We start from the raw sequence: 19,525 nt of genomic DNA, 5'->3' as shown, positions 1-19,525 counted from the left end.
CAGATCAAGTATGCTTGATTTCAATGAAATCGGTGGTAACACCACTATTTTTCAAAAAAAAAAAAAAAAAGTGTTCAAAACTATTCAAAATTAACCCTATTGGATTAACTATAAACGGATATTTTTTTTCAATGATATTATTAATCATAAGACAATATTAACTTCTAATAATATATATAATTTATGTCAAATTATATATATACGCAACTAACTATGCATTGATCACAAGAATATACGCTATTTTTGCAAAGAGAGAGGAAGTCATTAAAAAATGAATTAAGAATATTATGTATACTTCAGTGAAGCAAATGAAGAGAGTGAGTGTGAGGAAAAAAAAACCGACAGTGATAATCGAGGACTCAACAGTCAACACTGGCTAGTCGCTTTTGTATAATTAAGATACAAACACTGATGACAACAAATCAGTGTCGGTTTTGTATATAAAACTGGAACTGAAGAGTACTCAATTATCAATGTTGGTATATATTTTATTTATATAAAGAACCGACACCGATATTTTATATAATTTACGCACCATTTGCAACTAGTGATTATCAGTGTCAGATTTTTTTTTTTTTGATGCTATAAACAAATATATAATTAAAGCTCTAAGAACTCTTTCTTACACAGATTTCAGATGTACTCTTTGAAACCAAAATACTAAGATACCTTGCAGTTTCCTCGATCGCGCCTCAAAATAAACACCATAAACGTACAGACAGATCCTTACAGTGCCTCCAAAAGCAACACTTTGGAAATAACAGCACAAGATAACACAGTAGAAAGACGCATTTTACAAAAGGGCCAGACACATCCTATATCACATATTAGGGAATATGATAGCATGCTACGCGTAGCATAGAGGACCTCCGTGCAACAGCTCAATATTTGACTTTTCAAAATCTTAACGGTTGATCCGAACCATTCATCGTGTTTTCCATATTAATATGTGTTTGGAAACCAAATTTTACATTTTTTGGAATTTTTTACTATTTTTTTAGATTTATTGAAAATCGCTGTTTTTTTATGGTCCAGATTTGCTGAAAACAGCTATTTTCAATAAATCTAAAAAAATAGTAAATAAATTCTAAAAAATATAAAATTTGTTCCCCAAACACATATTAATATGGAGAACAAGATGAACGGTTCGGATCGACCGTTCGGATTTTAAAAAGTCAAATATTAAGCCGTTACACGGAGGCCCTCTATGCTACGCGTAGCATGCTAGCATACTCCCACATATTAGATAATTTCTTTAACTGTATAGATCGTCATCATCAGCAGTGGCAGCAGCAGAGGCGAATGGGTCAGACCCGGCTGCACCTGTGGTGGGTTCAGTGCCAGTGTCAGATTTTTACAAGAACCAATATTAATGTGCCGACACTGATGATGTATTATGTGTACTAGTGACATTTTTTTCACTCGAATTATGACAATTTACATTTAGGGCCTGTTCGGCCGACAAATGGGAATGGACGCGGGCACGGGATTTGAACTGAAAAACACTGTTTCCGTGAGAAAAAAAAAATTCAGTTCAACTGAATTTTTTTTTTCCCACGTGAATAGTGATCTGGCCGAACAGACCCTTAAGGAGTACCCCTCAAGAATTAACTAGAAAATTTTGATTAGGAGTTGAAATACAAAATATATAATGTGTGGTTTTTAAAATTTAAATTTAAATTTTAACCACAAATTTACTAGCACACATATATTATTTTATGAGAAAAATTAAACTATATAATTACTTTAAAAATAATAATTAGTTCTTATATAAACAATATGTATTGGTACATTAGTTCTCTTTTTTACAATGGCTATAATCTATATTTAATAAAATTTCCTACTGAAAATAAAAGTTTTTAGTTACTTGTCTCGAGTAGGTGTTATAGTACGGAACCCCCAATTTTTTTATTACTAATATCCAATACCGGTTTTGATTTTGCTACCAACTCCAATGCGTAATGATTTTCTTTTCTTTTCTTTTTCCGGTTTCCTTGTATTGAGAAGAAGCTAGGGCTCAAATGGCGTGTGGCTCCCACGCTTAGGTAGCTTGTAGTTGCACACCGGTCAAGGACTTTATAATATAAAAAAAACTATTATAATTATTTTAAGAAATGACTGGATAAACTGACCCCAGAATGTTGCCTCCAAGTATATCGATAACAAGTATAATATAAAAAAAGAACTATTATAATTATTTCAGCCATGGAGACCTCTGATCGATGATGGGTCAAGATGATACCAAGATATAAAGCTTTGATTGATCTGGTAGACATACCAATGGATCTATAGAGGGAGAGTGCAGTAATAAGAGCGGTAAGCAAATTCGGGTTATACTTGGGTACTGTTTTTAACAAAAATCCCTCACATTTTGAGAAGTGGATTTAATGTCAACATTGATCATATATGTAATATAATTATGGATTGTTTACTGTTATATGTGGTTGTTAATAAAAGTGATCAAATAAGATAATAGACAATTAATATATTCATTAGGATGTGGTCCATAAATGTGTAGAACAATTTAGGCAAAGATCAAATCATTGATGGACTGATTTAGAAATTTGCAATTAAGAAATCTGCCTTTATGGAGGATTGTGTTGTTCACATGGATATTGATGCAGTTGCACAGCTTTTAATGTGCCAACACGGTTTTTGATGCACAACACATTATACCTTTTCAATTTGGCAGATAACCAAAAAGATTATTATATATAAGGATTGATCCCCAAGGCACAAGGTAACAAAAAAAAACACAGAAACTGAACATACATTTTTCTCTTAAGAAAAATATAGTTCTGTGTGTCTTCTCTTCTTCTTTCACCATCAAAGAATAGAGAAGAGAAATCAATTAGGAAATATGGAGAGGATTTCTCAAGGATCACACCTTACTGTCTTGGAAGACTTATTCCTCGACCCAACGACAAAAGACGAGAAGGACTTCTTACCATTAAAGTCTTGTCCCTTGCTCATGGAGACGACGCTCTACTATGGCTTTGGTTATTCCATGACAAACGACATGGAATCAAGTATTATGTTACGCACTTATGATTTATATTTTGGGTCTCTTTGGCATATGACGGTCCTTAAGTTAAGGTGAGGAACTGTTTCTCCTTCCCCGGGGTGTAAGTGTTTGACTCCTAGATGAGATGTAATTGTTTGATCTCTAAATAAGGCGTAATTGTTTGGCCTTTATGATTCCCCAACAGTTTACCCGACCAAGGTGATAGAGGCGCTAATCTATAAGGAATCGGAGATGCCAAGAGAGATTGAAGTGTTCACTGGACCATCGCTGCAAACCACGCCGTCAGATTCATCGGACGGGAATCAGGCCGAGATAGATGAGAATGAGAGTTTTCCCATGTCTTATAGTGTAGTCATGAACTTGATCCAAGGCAGAGAAGTGGTGTCATTGCCAGAGGAAGTCCAGCTATACCTTCAAAGGGTAGCGGTGCAAGAAGCTGAGTGTATTGCACGCCAAACACAAGAAGGGGATGCTTTGGGGGCCATAAAGAATCCTGAGAAGGTGATCTCGGATCAAGGAGGAGAGTTTGGTGAGGCGGGTTACACCACCATAGTGGGGTTTAATTCACCAAAAGTCATAGAGGAGAGACAACAAACAATCATTGACATTGCAAGAAGTGCATCCCACATGCAAATGACAACGTCAAGAACCCCGGTTGAGAATTCCTTGTCCTCGCCTTTTCCTCGTACTTCTTCTGCAATGTTTCCTGTAGAAAAGGACAAGGACAGTCGAACGACATTAATTATGAAAGAGATATGTGACAGCTTAAACCCAACTTCCACTCCGATAAGGTTAAAGAGAAAATCAAGACAGGAAGAGTCGGCCTATCAGAGTCCAGTATCTAATCCGCAGGCTTCTCTAAAGAAGGAGAAAAGAGCCCAGGAGAATACAGAAACAGGCTAAGCAGGCCGAGCAGCCCAACAGGATCAAGGAGAAGGAAGTAACTTGGGCCAAGAAAACGAAACAAGGGAGTCGGCTGGGGTAATTCTCAGGCTTGACGGTTTCTATGAAGTGCGAGTGAATTACTCACATTGCTCGGGCTTAGCAGACAGATGCGGACTCAAAACAGATGATGTTATCCAAATAATAGATGAAGAGAATGAAGATAGGCGCACGGGCTTGAAGAAAAAGAGGTAAGTGCAGGAGCTAGCAGCCCAATTTGCAGGCCCAACTTAGGAGGGTGAAAACTCGGGCATAAATATGGAGGAGCTGTGACTCTATCAAGAGTCAGATAGCATAGATTGGTTGTAGAAGTTTGCTTCCAGTTTTTAATGTTATTAAAAAAAATAAAAATAATGTCGTGTAATACGAGAGGTTTAGGAGATGAGAAAAAAAATGCAATGTTGTAAGGAATGTGATTAGGAGTTCGAGATGTGATGTATATTGCCTTCAAGAAACAAAATGGAATGATTTTGATGTGTTGTATTACTCAAGAGTCTTACCTACTTCTTTTGATTGAAATTGTGTGGCAATTAATGGGCTACGAAGCATACATGCTCAGCAATGATTAAACATGAGGGCTCGGGTGTTTGTTTCATAATTACAAATGTTTATGGCCCAAGTACGAATGACGGGAAGGAGGAGTCTGTGATAGAGTTGAGGGGCCTGTCTCGACTTGTACAAGGCCTGTGGATCCTTGGAGGAGATTTTAATCTTGTGAGATGGTTAGTTGACCGATCAGGAGACTTGAGAAGTTTTGCACTAATGAACCTTTTTAACGACTTGATCCGAGATCTTCAAATAATTGACATTCGGCTCAAGAACAGGATGTTCATGTGATCTAGTAAGCGGCCAGATCTGGGTTTCTCAAAGATTGACCGAATTTTTATATCAACTGAGTGGTCATAGTTGTTCCCAAGTGTCACACCCCAAATCCCGGGTATAACAGCCTGCCACGTATATTTATTAAGACATATATACGCAAGGCAGTGGATCTTTTATATGCATTACCAATAACATCATTACATAATAACCACATCCCAAATTTCACATGGTTATGCTGTCAGACGCAATCCAGAACTGTCTCTCTGTATCCGTGTAATAAACCTGAAAATTACCCAAAGGAAGGGAGTGAGAATAAATTCTCAGTGCGAATTTGCCACAGTTAGATTATTGGACTTGCAATCAAACTCCATATTAAAAAATGAAACCCACACAATAGTAGTACAAATAGATACATATTCATAATTAACGAGATGCATATGCTAGACAACAATTTATTCAATGAATCACGATTAACGAAATTTCCAAGATGAATTTCAAACAAACACATATTTGGCTTAACTCGACTCATTAGGCCTTGTAACAACTACAGATGTTCTTTCGAGTTAGACCCTTTATCAAACCCTCGTCTGTAGGGTTACTGACACCTATAGACGTCCCACCGAGCTGGACCCTTTATCTGACACCCATCTGTAGTTGTTTGGCTTAACCATTTCCTAAGGTCTGGTTCCAAGTCGGCTATACAGCTCAACTTTACAAATGCATTCACACGGAATCAAAGTCAGCCATACTGCTCAACTTTGCAATTTCATTCAAATAGGATCAAAGTCAGCTATTAACCTTGCAAAAATTCATAAACAGGTCAACAGATAGGTCACCGTCACCTTATCCAGCCACCTAAACAGGTCGGTCTGGCAAATTCAGAAACAGGTCAACGGATAGGTCACTGTCACCTTATCCAGCCACCTAAACAGGTCGGTCTGGCAAATTCAGAAACAGGTCAACGGATAGGTCACCATCACCTTATCCAGCCACCTAAACAGGTCGGTCTGGCAAATTTAGAAACAGGTCAACGGATAGGTCACCGTCACCTTATCCAGCCACCTAAACAGGTTGGCCTGGCAAATTCAGAAACAGGTCAACGGATAGGTCACCGTCACCTTATCCAGCCACCTAAACAGGTCGGTCTGGCAAATTCAGAAACAGGTCAACGGATAGGTCACTGTCACCTTATCCAGCCACCTAAACAGGTCGGTCTGGCAAATTCAGAAACAGGTCAACGGATAGGTCACCATCACCTTATCCAGCCACCTAAACAGGTCGGTCTGGCAAATTGAGAAACAGGTCAACGGATAGGTCACCGTCACCTTATCCAGCCACCTAAACAGGTGGGCCTGGCAAATTCAGAAACAGGTCAACGGATAGGTCACCGTCACCTTATCCAGCCACCTAAACAGGTCGGTCTGGCAAATTCAGAAACAGGTCAACGGATAGGTCACTGTCACCTTATCCAGCCACCTAAACAGGTCGGTCTGGCAAATTCAGAAACAGGTCAACGGATAGGTCACCATCACCTTATCCAGCCACCTAAACAGGTCGGTCTGGCAAATTTAGAAACAGGTCAACGGATAGGTCACCGTCACCTTATCCAGCCACCTAAACAGGTTGGCCTGGCAAATTCAGAAACAGGTCAACGGATAGGTCACCGTCACCTTATCCAGCCACCTAAACAGGTCGGCCTGGCAGATTCATTCACATAAAGAATAATTTATAGAACTAATCAATTATTAACCATACCAACATGCCAAATAACCTTAACCGAATAATTCAATCCTAATCTGACTGGGTTATGAACCGAGAATCCAAATCATTCTCATATATGCAAGAATCAATATACAGCATGAATTTCAAAATATGCAACAATTAAGCATTCAACATGACAAACGAATAAACAGTTTAATTCATGAAAATAAAATATCAAACAAGTCTAAGAATCCCGCACCTGATTACGACGAGCATACCGCTTAGTTATGGATCAGACGTCTCGAAATATCCCGCAAAGTCTTGCTCGACCAATCCTACACCTATATTACATGTACCCTTGGTTTAACCTTTGTTCGAGTGCTTGCTTGAGTTGTATTAATCTCTTTATACTTTCCTTAACGAAATTCATATATTTTAGTGTCAACCCTTTCTTCATTGGTCTTAATTACTTAACATCTCTTATCAATTCTCATATTCACGTTTGGGTCCTCTAGACCATACACAATTCCAATTTGGTAACAATTCCTTTACCGTCTCACTATTTTGGTTCTCGTAACCATTCAATTTGCCGATTAATTAAACCCTAATTTGGTCGAAAATTGAATTAATCGCTCTATGTCAAGGTTAAGAGAGAGGTTTACCGATTACAAGTCTATTTGGTCGGATTAGCCTAATCGATCAACAACATTTCCCTAATTTTTGTTCGTACATTTAATGGTATATTATATTATTACTATTATTTTTGTTGTTATTTTTTATATTTTTATATATTTCTACTTAATTAGTAATCTATTACGAGATTGATATAGGCAATAGTTTATATAATTCTATTTAAGTATTTAAATAATGAGATGAATTATTATGTTTATTATTTTTTGTGATATTATATACTTTTTGTGTGAATTAATAAGTTGAAAAATCAATGTCTAGAATTTATCCATATCAATGAATTTTTGCAAGCTTTTGACATCGATCAAAGCAAAATCGAAATGTCATAATATTTTATATACGCACAGAGAAAATGATATATATCAAATTTAGTTATTTTATTTTAATATTTAAGTTTCAAATTTCAAATTATTAATATTTAAAAAAATAAGGATACAATAAAGACATTGCAACCCTCTTCAAACACAATAAAAGCACTTGTAAACAAACCGCGATTCACTGCCAGCTAATGCCTAAAATTTTAAAATATCCTCAATCAAAAAATAATAAATAAAATACCCATGGATTTTTTAGAATTCAAAATTTTTCTGGACACAACATAAAATGGTGGATCCCAAAGACTAGGGCTGTCATTTGTATTTGCGATCCCCCAAAAACAAAAACAAAAACAAAATCAATTGATAGGCTACTACCATTTCGTAATATCTTTATTTACAAGTGATTTTTGAACCGGGATCAATAATTCAGATTCAAAGCATTATTATTATTATTTCTAGTAACACGCCAAGAAATAGTTTATTTTTTTTACAGCCAGAAAAAATTCTGCCTGAAAAATATTTCAGAGTCCTTCTAGTACATCTAAGTTATAAGATATTTTAACTATTATGTTTGATGTTTTTTTCTAACATTTTTAAATTATTAATTGTTCTTTCTATTTTTGAAAATTATTAAACAATTATATTAAATTTAAACGTTTTTGTCAAATTTTAGTTTTTAAATAGAGCTGCAACGTGAAATGACGGTCCGAGTAAATCTGAAATTCTCCACAAACAAAGATCTTTTCAAAAAAAAAAAAAAATTAGCAGAGCTATATTTAAATATTTCAGCAGGCAAAAAAAAAAAAAAAAAGAACCGCAATAAAAGTGACAGGCACTCTCTTCAGAAAAAAATTAAAAATTATTACCGAGGACGTCTATTGAAGATTCCGCGATGGTCCAAAAAAACGAATTGCTCTGCATTAACTCGAAAGGTAATTTTTTGAGTTAATGCATCTGAACCATCCAATTCGTTTTAAAATTTGTGCAAGCTTGATTCTCACTAATATTAAAGGGCTCCTGTGATAAAATCAGACGGTTAAAATTAAATTTTTGAGTTAATGCAGAGGCTACGTGTTCCCAAAAAACATGGTACTAAAAGAACTTTAGTGGAGCGCGTGCCTCCCACAAGCCTCTTTATGTAATTAATGTAATGTAATTGCTTTATTTCATTTTCCGGGTCAAAAGTGTTCGTATGGTAGACAAATCATGCACACTAATGGACTAGTTCTTGGATAATGACAAACAAATATAAATTAATCGGACGAATGTGTTTTTGCCGCAAAAATCTTCGAAACTATATATCTATACCTAGAGAGTAAGGTTACCATACATTAATTATTATTTTTTATAATATATTTTTGTACATTGAATTATAAATCACCGGATTCAAAGTCTAAATAATCGATTTAAACCGTTCATCTTGTTCTCCATATTAATATGTGTTTGGAGACCAAATTTTACATTTTTTTAGAAATTTTTTTTACTATTTTTTAGATTTATTGAAAATCATTGTTTTCCAGATAAATCTAGACCATAAAAAACAGTGATTTTCAATAAATCTAGAAAAATAGTAAAAAAATTTAAAAATATATAAAATTTGGTCTCCAAAAACATATTAATATGGAGAATAAGATGAACGGTTTGGATCGATTATTTGGTCTTTGAATCCAGTGATTTATAGTTCAATGTACAAAGATGCCTATGCATTGCAATTTATAGTCCAATGTACAAAGATGCATATGCATTGCAATGTATGGTAGCCTTACTATATATATATATGAGTAAGGCTACACTACTTCGCGAATTAAACGGGCTATTTTAATTCGCGCTCATATCTCTAGTTTTGAAGTTCGAATAGCCGATCCAAACCGTTAGATGTTTAATCTATATTAAAATGTGCTTGGAGACCAAATTTTATATTTTTTTAAGATGGTTTGAAAAATCGTTATTTTTATTAAAATTCTGCACCATTGAAGAACAACATTTTCAAACCATCTTAATAAATAGTAAAAAATTTCCAAAAAATGTAAAATTTGGTCTCCAAGCACATTTTAATATAAATTAAACATCTAACGGTTTGGATCGGCTATTTAGACTTCAAAACTAGAGATATGAGCGCGAATTAAAACAACTTGTTTAATTCGCGAAGTAGCATAGCCTTACTCATATATATATATATATATATACAGGACTTGGCTACGGTGCTATGGGTTGCATAGAGGTCTCCCGTGCTACGGCTCAATATTCGAATTTTCAAAATCCAAACGGTCGATCCAAACCGTTCATCTTGTTCTCCATATTAATATGTGTTTGGAGATCAAATTTTACATTTTTTGGAAATTTTTTACTATTTGTTTAGATTTATTGAAAATCGCTATTTTTCAGACAAATCTGAACCATAAAAAACAGTGATATTCAATAAATCTAAAAAAATAGTAAAAAATTTGATCTCCAAATACATATTAATATGGAGAACAAGATGAACGGTTCAGATCGACCTTTTGGATTTTGAAAAGTCGAATATTGAGCCGTAGCACGGGAGGCCTCTATGCAACCCATAGCATATTAGCCAAATCCTATATATATATATAGAGAGAGAGAGAGAGAGAGGGAGAGAGAGAGAGAGATGGGCTATGGTGCATTGCAATGCATGGAGGGGTTTGTGCATTGGACCATAAATCTAAAATTCAAAATTGGACTCACAACTTACATATAACATATGAAGTGCATAATTTTTATTTTTTTTGAAAGGCTAAGGTTGAATCTGAAGCGCGAAACTTAATACATAACTCTATAGAGATTTTCATGGAATAAGTCGATCATTTGAGAGATTACCGACTGTCACTGTGAGCACGAGACTAGACTCTAATGACAAAAAACTTTATTCCCATGTAATCATGAGAATAGGTCTTCCATACAAGGTTTTGAGACTTTTCCCATAAGAGATTATCTTCAATTTTCTTATAAAAAGATCTCTCCTCTTTTTTTTTAGATGGTGAAGAAGAAGAGAGAACCAGAAATATATATGTTGTAATTTCTATTCAAATTTTATGTCGTGATTATGATGATGTCGTGTGCCTTGGTCAATCCACTTAAATAATGATACAATTCTAGTGACGTTTTTGCGGCCCGCATGATCAACCAGATTTAAATGAGAACCGACTTTCTATAAATAACCAAATCTATCGCGGCCCACATAAACCATTTTGTGCGGTCTGCACACAACTCTCATTTAGTCACCTGATTTGTTTTGTAACTTCCATATTGCATAAAGCGGTCCGCAAGAATCCTCTTGCAATCTGCATAAAACTCTTCGAAAGTCAATTCTCTTTACTTGCAAATCTCAAAATCAGTTCATCAATTAATGATTGGTCTGCACATTTATAGAACAAACCTTATTGAATACATAAATTGTTAAATATTGTTATTCCGTATAGATCATTTTAGTTGGACAATCATAGTATAAAATCCATAATTATATCACATATATTTGCTCAACGTCCTATGATCCAACAAATAAATGGAATATAATGTGTTAGTATTGCATGATAATTAACATATTAGTACATGAATAACGAGGTCATAATCACATTTAATTACTGCTTTTAACTGGATGCAATGCTACTGTCGCACAATATCCTTTTAGGTTGTCATCAAATAAATCATATATATATAAGAAAATGCGAAAGATATATATACCTTAATTTCTCTAATTATATTATTTTATTTATATTCTTTCTTAGTTGATAATTAATTAAGTATTAAGGTATTATATATATATCATAGGAGCATTTAATATATGCTTTATAACAGAGTAAATTGGAACTTAGAGATCCAATCTGGTACATGCTTCCCATTATTCAATTGGGACAGGCCATTAAATATGTCCACTACTAGAATCTCCGAGAAAAACATATAAATAATTTAATAATTTACCTATAAGACTTGGTCCAACAACTTAATTTTCCAAGGTTACATGTCGCTTTCTATATATTTAGGAATTAATAGAGAAATGAGCTGTACGTGATTTAATTTCTAAATATTTTTCTATAAATTTAGGAATTCTACTGTCCGTATATGTATACCGCTTCATTCCATTACGTATTTTCATTATTTCTAATGACGTCGCGTAGAGGTGAAGTTATGACCCCGTGACTAGAAATGCATTTAATTGGAGCTGTTTTCAACATAGCAATATTAATATATATAGCATTAGGTTACGAAGATTTTTTTTAGCATCTTTTACAGCTTCTTCCGAACTAGTCCCAATCTTTGCTCTTTTTTTAAGCACAAATTAACCACTAATTGGCACACACGCCACACTCATATATTCTCTCCGCCATTTTAAATTAAAGGAGTGGATGCGGTTCTAAATTCAGTCATGAGATGTCTGATCAGAACTGTTTGTTCCATTTTAAGTTTGTATGTACTTGATTAGTGCAACCTTTTCAGTTATCCGTGTACATCTTGACAAGAATCGAATGGTCCGATCGAACACCACAGCAAACTCATCGAACCGCTCTAATTCCTAAATTAAAACTTCAATTAGTCTCTCTCAGGGGCGAACCCAATATAGTCCAGGATGCTCTCGATTTTGAAATTCTATGGAGAATTAACAACTCGAATGAACATGATTATTTTTGTTAGTCTCAATTGATACAACTTTAAATCAAATAATACTTTTTTTTATTTATTACATATGATGTTTTTTTTATATATATTTTATTTAGTATTCAATTAGTTAATGAGTTTGAATCCGATAAGTTATTTGAACACGATTAATTATTAAATTTGAACCCGATTTACGCCCCACCCTGATGAAATTTCTGAATTCGCCCCTGATCCCTCTATAATTTATTTTCAAAATTAACTCTCACATTGCTATTAATTAATCCGTAGGTTTGGTGACATGCAGCTCTCCAACTGTTAGTTGAAACCTAAATGGAAGGGGCCTTTTGTAAAATTAGCCCACAAAACTAAATGTGTTATTTTATTTGACGTAGAATTAAAAATTTGGTTAGTTAATTTGTGTGTGCCAACTCAATACAAGTCCTAGGAACAAATATAAATAGGTCAAAAACAATGTAAGGTTTTGTACTTAATTAATGCAGCCTCCCGTTTGAATTTTCCTGGACTAATACTAGGTATGTCTTTGGAGAAAGTCTCATTCAAATTGATCAATTCATAAGTCAGTCAACAATCAATAAAAAAAAAGAAATGTAACATATTACATATGACATGGTGTTGGCTTATCTAAGCAGCAATATATATATATATATATATATAAAATTCACATTTCCCGGTGTTCCAAACTTCCAATGAAGGTTATCATTGTAGTACAGCCGTGTACTATTAGACTAGTAAAGTACTGTACCTTTAATTTATTTATAGGTCAACTAATAGCTAGGTTAATGAAATCTAGGAATCAAATCTTATCTAGTAATAAATTAATTATTGTTAAATTTTGTATTTAGACAGGCACAGGCTCGCCCATAAAATTTTGCATCGTGTAATGAACCTTTATCCTCAACCTCAAGTTTTTAATGGAACTTAATTTAAATAAATAAATAAAGTATTTTAATTAATGGACTTTGGAACGAATTTTTGATCTAACACTTCTAAGTAAATTTAAGGACAATTTTAAGTAATCGTACTTACAACCTTCCGCAAACAAAATAACTTTTAAGTCCTTAAACCTTCATTACATCAGAATTTATACATGAGCTTTAAAAAAAAAAAAAAAAAACTTTGTCCATAAACGATTTCTAATTTTCTTTTGCACCAAAATGATTCTCTCACTTCTTGGAAAAATTATATTTATCCCTAGGCTTTTTTTAGAAAGAAAAAAAAAAAAAAAAAAAACTACGTTCTTAAACCTTTTTTTTTTAAATAATCAAGCTAATTATTTGCAAACGCATCGAGTGCCATAAAAGTGATAGATGGAATTAATTCACTGCCATTATTCTCGTGTGCCATCCAATCAGACTCAAAGTAATTAATGGTCACAGTTTGAAATTTGCGAGGGGCTTTGGTTGAACAGATCCTCAAATGCAGTGGCAGAACCACACTGAATCATGTATAGGTATCTATGTACTTTTTTAGCCATGTCTTGTAAAATACTCTTCGACATGGGCCAGGCCAAGTAGTATTAGTGGACATGAAAATGATAATAATTAGACGAAACTAAGAAGTCCAACAGAGAAGCTAACAAGTAACCTTAAGGCTTTGTAGCATATATATATATATAAAGCCTCTCTCCATTCATTGCAAACGGGCAGCGAACTTAAAAGCTACTAAAGCAAGGCCCATATACTTTGGTCCAGGAATAAATGTTCGTAATTCAACAAACTCTGTATGCAAGCACGACCGGTTCGCTTCACACTTTAAAAAGCGCTAAAGAGCAAAAGTTAATTTACTCCCACATCCCATGTGCTATCTTTTCTCAGTCTCTGAGATCCTATAAAACACTAAGCACGCCTTCATAGCAACTCATACCTTTCTCGGCCTTTTGGCTAAGATCAAGTGTAGTATCTGTTCTTATCAGTTTAATATCTGATATGTGGGCCATGTGCTCACAACGATATTAAATTTATTTTTTGTGGGAGAGGGTCCAACACACTAGCTTGCTTACAAGTGTAATTCTGGTCAATTGTATGATCAATTTATGAGATTTTATGATCTGGTGTATGGAGATTTGATCATATATGCTTAGAAGGAAAGCTTCTTCACTTGAATGAAACTTGGTCATAGAAATTTTTTGCAACCTGATTCTTGTGAAATATCAGTATCACTTTGCAAGATGAATTTCAGTACCAGCAACCAAAAGAGTCATTGGTACTGCCACAACAGCAGCATTGTCTAGTAAACACTAAAACCTAACAAATTTGAGCTTCTGGTCTCAACCAATGAAAGGCTGATGGCGCTAAAACCTTTACTGGTTCTTAGTGGCATTGCGATTCCTGAGGGTATTTTGGTAAATCATCTCAATAGCGGAATAATGGCACAGCCGTAACTTGGTACAATGGCAATGACAGAGAGTCCAATTAGGAGACTGAATGAGACTGTAAACTGGTATGATGGCAATGATCAATGTGTCGGCTCATTACATGAAAAAAGTGATGTAACAGGAATGACCGCACCAATCTGTCAGTCTCCTCAGTCCTCACCTTGTTCAATATCTTCATTTTAGTTCTCTCTATTCAATCATTAAATGGCTGCAGCAATTTCACTCAATGCAATTGTCACATTTTGTGTATAGAGCATCAGGCATTTTGAACTTTTCAAAAGCCAGCTGTAATTTGAAAAAACGTCATATTTAATTTTTAAATTTTAATAATTTTAATTTGAAAACGATAATTATGTTGTTTAATATATCCTCAGCCGAAGAAGAAAATTAAAAAATAGAGATATAATGGGGGAACAGAAAATAAAGACATATGAACCCTCATGTACTATTTACTGTGATTTGATACTATCAGTCTGTACCACTTAGCATAAATTTTGAAATGGCACCTTCTTCTTTTTCTTGCTTACTTTGTTTGTTATTTTTTCAATTTACAAGAAACACAAGAATTACAAAAATATGCACAACTATTTATAAGGACATCAAAACCTTTATTAAAAATCTAGTGACTTGTTGGATTGGATACCAGAGCAGACAACACAAGACAAAGAACTTGTAGAAAATCTGGTGACCGGTAAAATTCCTATAACCAATTAGATTTTATTGTTTATGAATAGGATTTTACAATAACATAAGAGGGATAAATAGTATACGTGATGCATAATCTATTACTCAAGCTAACTTATTCAATTGGTCATCCTGCAGAAAGTAGCCAGCTTCTTCAAAATTGAAGTCCAAATATGTTTCCAAGTTCAATTTTTATATCAGTTAAACAAGATAAATGCACAAGTAATGTACGAGGAAAACAATTGAAAGAACTGTAATTGGTTCACAGTGGCTGGCTCGTTCTGGTACTGAAGTTGATCAAAATTAAAGCAATAATAGGACAACTATAGTTGTATAAGATTCGGATCTAACGACACTTAGAAACATACCTAATGAAGCAGAAATTGAAACTAAAAAATTTACATTCAATATTGTAAATTTTTACATCTAATCCCAAGGCTCCATCTCGAATACAAATAAAATAATACACTATCACGAAATAAAACAATCTTTCTCCAACCAAATTATAAGAGATTAGGAAGAAGAGTTTCTTTCAGAGTGGCTGTCTAACCAAGATATGATATCATCTAAAGCTTTAAAAATAGCATCATCGGGTTCTCCTTCCAGTAGAGAATGCCATGCATCTTTGTAAAGGCACAACTTCTTGTCAGAACTTTTTGCTTTTTCGTACAAGGCTTTACTGACAGAAGGATCAGTTACTAAATCAGCTTCCCCATGTAGTATTAGTAGTGGTAGAGTGACCTGAAAAAAAAAAAGAGGGTAAAAATGGTAACTCTTTTGGGTATGCTTGACCTGAACCGGTGTATTGGTACAAGCATATTTGCACTACCAATGTACCTCTTCTAGCCGATGATCAATCTCTTGAGTGGTACGCAACAACTGCACTGCTGTGCCAAGCCTTGGCTTATCCATATACGCAATCACGTTGTAACGACACTGCCACTCAGAAGGAAAACAAAAATATATCTGGTTAAATATACTTCCAAAATTCAGTGTTCCACTTATTAAATTATTATTATATATCACCAGGAATAAAATTGTCAATTTGAGTACATTTTAAGCAGTATATATGAAATCAAACCTGATCTCTCTTTTTGGTCTCTTTGAAAGCTAAGTCAGCCAGATCTTTCTGAGGTACCAATTTCTCCCTTGGGAGAAATTTTGCCAACACAATTAGAATTTTTTGGAGTGCCCAAGGTGGGGTCACGTCATCTGCAATCTACTAAATCTCAGAATATTCCATCCATTAACAAAATATTAAACAATAGCATGCAAAATTCAATAAGGTTATTATTATCCGTTTCCCTTATGGAGCTTGGGAGGATGAGGCCAGAAAACCATACAAGTTCCAAGCAAAACCACCTCATGGTTTGGCTAACAAAAGTGGGAACAACTGCAAAATTGATTCCCCCCGCCCCCAAATCTTTTATCTTTTGAAGGTTAAAGAGTCAGAAAAGGTTCCAGCAAAACAAAATTAAGAAAATTCACAAAGATACTAAATTTGGTTCCGATTTGCCCATTTTCTATCCAAGAAAAGAATGGAAACAAAAAGAAAAAAGAAAGTCATACCTTGCACATTGGGGCAACTAAGACTGCACCATCCCACCTACCGGGCTGCTTGAAATGCACTTTCAATGCAACTGCGCCCCCCAATGATTGACCAAACAGAAAACATGGCATGCCTCTGTACCCGGGATTCTCTGCCAGACAAACACATGTACCCATTCAGTCGAGTTTTTCTCATTCTTTTCCAAAAACAAAATAGTTTTATACACATTCTTCTAAAAATGGGAAACATCATTTGCAATCCTCTTCCATTACTAACATAACTTAGAGATAAACACAGAAAAGAAGGGCTGTTGGGGGGACTGCAGAAGCTCATAAAGGATAAACGCTTTATAGAGGTATATTTTTCTTATTTTGCAGGCTATGAACAACAACCTTACTCAGGGTACACATAGAAGTTCATTCATACAACAAATAATTAGGCAACTCATTTTTTGTTATTTCAATTTTTTTCATAATTCTCAAAAACAGTTACAATAGAATTTTTTTACATGCTCCACTAAGACATGGTCACATAAGACACCCTTCTTAATTCTTCAAATTCCCAAGCCATCCCCTTTTAAGCGTCCCACAGCCAATAAGGTATACACAGTGAAGGAAGGGTACTTTGGCCAAAGTACTGAACCAAAAAATTGGAAGGCACAGTACAGAGAATAACCAATAACCATTGTTAGAGAGATAAAAAATTAGGAAAGAGACTTAACTAGGGGATAAATTTCATGCTTTATCAGAACATTTAATAAGGGATGTTTTCTTATTTTCAAGGGATTTCCAAATTTGATCATTATAGAACAACAAACCTCTGATCTTGGAAAAATGTTCTACAACGTCATCTGCCATAGCATCAAAGCTCGGTATATAACCATGAAGCCCCTCTGACAAGCCAAAGCCGGGGTAGTCTAATGCATATACCCCATATCCAGCTGAAGCAATTTTTCTTGCTATCCCTATAGTATAGTTAATTAAAACAAACTATATGAATATGACCACAAAATATTGTAGAGTTACATTTAGATTGGTTTAGTTTCTGGTACAATAAGAACACTCTTGGATATCAGTACCATTTGGTAGTGGATGGTTTTTTATGATTTCTCAGAGAAATTAAATTTTAGACTGGTTCACTTTCTGTGTGGTAAGATGGCACTGCGCTACTGGAAATCTGTTCCATTTGAGCCCTATATGGCAATGGATGGTACCAGCACATACTAGAAACATCTTTTCTTTTCTTTTTTTCTGAACATTCTTTAGCTTTCACTGTATTAAATTTCATTAAATTTTCATGTTTGTTGTTATTTGGGAGATTTTGACTTATAGTTAATTTACCTGAGGGAAAAAAAATATATATGAAGTCCCATAATATATTTGCGGGAAAAGGCATTGTTTGTCCAGTTCATATAAAAGTAACAATTTTGAAAGAAAATCACCTTCAAAGAAAAACGTGCATGTGTCACCATACCCGTGGCAGAAAAAAACCAAGGCCTTTATATTGGATTCTGGCAGCCAACTCTTCGAGAAAATTTCAAGGCCCCTAGAGTTCTTTTCATAAGACTTGAAATTTTTTTTTAAAAAAGTGTCAGTGTAAGGATCAAATAGAGTGTAAGAAATATATATAAAAAATAAATAAATTAAAGAGAGTCACACCTCCTTGGTTTTTATTCCAGTGTATTTTGCCTGGTAAGAGAAATTAATGAAAATTAGTCTCCTAATTTGCAAATAAATATTAAGAAGTTCAATCACAATCAAATTCTTAATTCTGAAACAAGAAATACAGTGCAACAATTTTGGAAACAAACTGAACAATTACAAATATTAATCTAATGATATAATAGTAACTGCAAAAGCAAGATGTCTTTACTGCTTTCAAAACAAACCGGTAATTTTCAAACTAAATTACAGAGATGAAGAGGGTATTCCTGGATTCCAACTTAAACAAACAATGAAGATATCAACCTATTTAATCATCGGTAATTCTACAAGTTGAATCAAACGGAGAGCGTCTTATTCAAAACATCACTTGAATAACGAGGTCTTTTTCGTAAAAAAAAGAAAAAAAGAAAGAAAGAAAAACAGACCTTAAACAAACAATGGTCTATGCCTAGTTGAACATCCTTGAACGCGTCTCTAACGCGGCGCCTCTCCGACACCTGATCGAGATTTGCCTCAGAGACGAGCTTGGCGAGTTTCTCATCCACTAACGCTGGGTCCCACTTGGGTTTCGCCTCACTAGTCATTGGCTGTCTCTTGTCTTTCTTGCGCAACAGCTTCACGATCCCAACGAAGCTAGAAAACGAATCTATAAACAGTCAGAAAATCAGGTTTGGAGGATACGAATTAAAATGGATTAGTCCAGTTGTGAAGAGAGAGAGAGAGAGAGAGAGAGAGAGAGAGAGGAGGCAATACCGCGACGAGAGAGACGAGATGGAAGGAAGTTGTAGAAGAAAGATGCTTTTGACATCACCATTTTATGGAGTTAATTAATAGTTTTATATGGGTTCAATTGAAAAATGAATGGATTGGAATTGACTAACGAATGGTGATGGCGGAGGAACGACGGTATAATGACAGTGTAGAAAGGGAGGTGTGGTGTTATATTGGAGAATCTTATCCTGTTTATTATGAAAAAAAATATTGATTTTTTTTTTTTGTGAAGATAAAAGATTGCCACTCAACTAACAATTAAGTTATTGTCAGAGAGAGATTTTGTCAATTTTGTTTTTGTTTTTTTATTTGATAGCCGCCGCGTTTTCAACCGAAATCTTTTTAAATACCATA

At 34.5% G+C, this 19,525-nt stretch overlaps 1 protein-coding gene and 1 pseudogene across 2 annotated transcripts; one reads left to right on the top strand and one right to left on the bottom strand.

The window, feature by feature from the left end:
• Positions 1-13,988: 13,988 nt before the first annotated feature.
• On the top strand, positions 13,989-14,164 carry LOC144572063 (U2 spliceosomal RNA; annotated as a pseudogene).
• Positions 14,165-15,570: 1,406 nt separating this feature from the next.
• On the bottom strand, positions 15,571-19,306 carry LOC144571313 (alpha/beta-Hydrolases superfamily protein). Of its 2 annotated transcripts, none has more exons than XM_078320563.1 (9): positions 19,154-19,306; positions 18,826-19,046; positions 18,395-18,424; positions 18,178-18,301; positions 17,554-17,700; positions 16,757-16,887; positions 16,269-16,406; positions 16,025-16,123; positions 15,571-15,928 (listed from the first exon to the last, which is right to left on the bottom strand). In XM_078320563.1, the coding sequence occupies exons 1-9, from the start codon at positions 19,212-19,214 to the stop codon at positions 15,701-15,703; spliced, it is 1,179 nt and encodes a 392-aa protein (XP_078176689.1). In that variant the 5' UTR covers positions 19,215-19,306; the 3' UTR covers positions 15,571-15,700. The 2 variants fall into 2 exon arrangements, with proteins under 2 accessions (XP_078176689.1, XP_078176690.1); XM_078320564.1 differs by having other exon boundaries at positions 18,826-19,033; positions 19,154-19,293.
• Positions 19,307-19,525: the final 219 nt, after the last annotated feature.

The sequence above is a fragment of the Carex rostrata genome, chromosome 19, assembly GCF_964058835.1.
Source record: "Carex rostrata chromosome 19, lpCarRost1.2, whole genome shotgun sequence".
Lineage (NCBI taxonomy): Eukaryota > Viridiplantae > Streptophyta > Magnoliopsida > Poales > Cyperaceae > Carex > Carex rostrata.
This window is presented reverse-complemented; position numbering and strand designations above follow the sequence as displayed.

What these genes read in the sequence shown, in the direction of transcription:
- LOC144571313 (XM_078320563.1), bottom strand. Translation starts at nt 19,214, where the DNA reads ATGGTGATGTCAAAAGCATCTTTCTTCTACAACTTCCTTCCATCTCGT. An exon ending in ATCTCGTCTCTCTCGTCGCG is followed by an intron (nt 19,047 to 19,153) that starts GTATTGCCTCCT and finishes GACTGTTTATAG; the next exon opens with ATTCGTTTTCTAGCTTCGTT. An exon ending in ATGCACGTTTTTCTTTGAAG is followed by an intron (nt 17,701 to 18,177) that starts GTGATTTTCTTT and finishes ACTATACTATAG; the next exon opens with GGATAGCAAGAAAAATTGCT.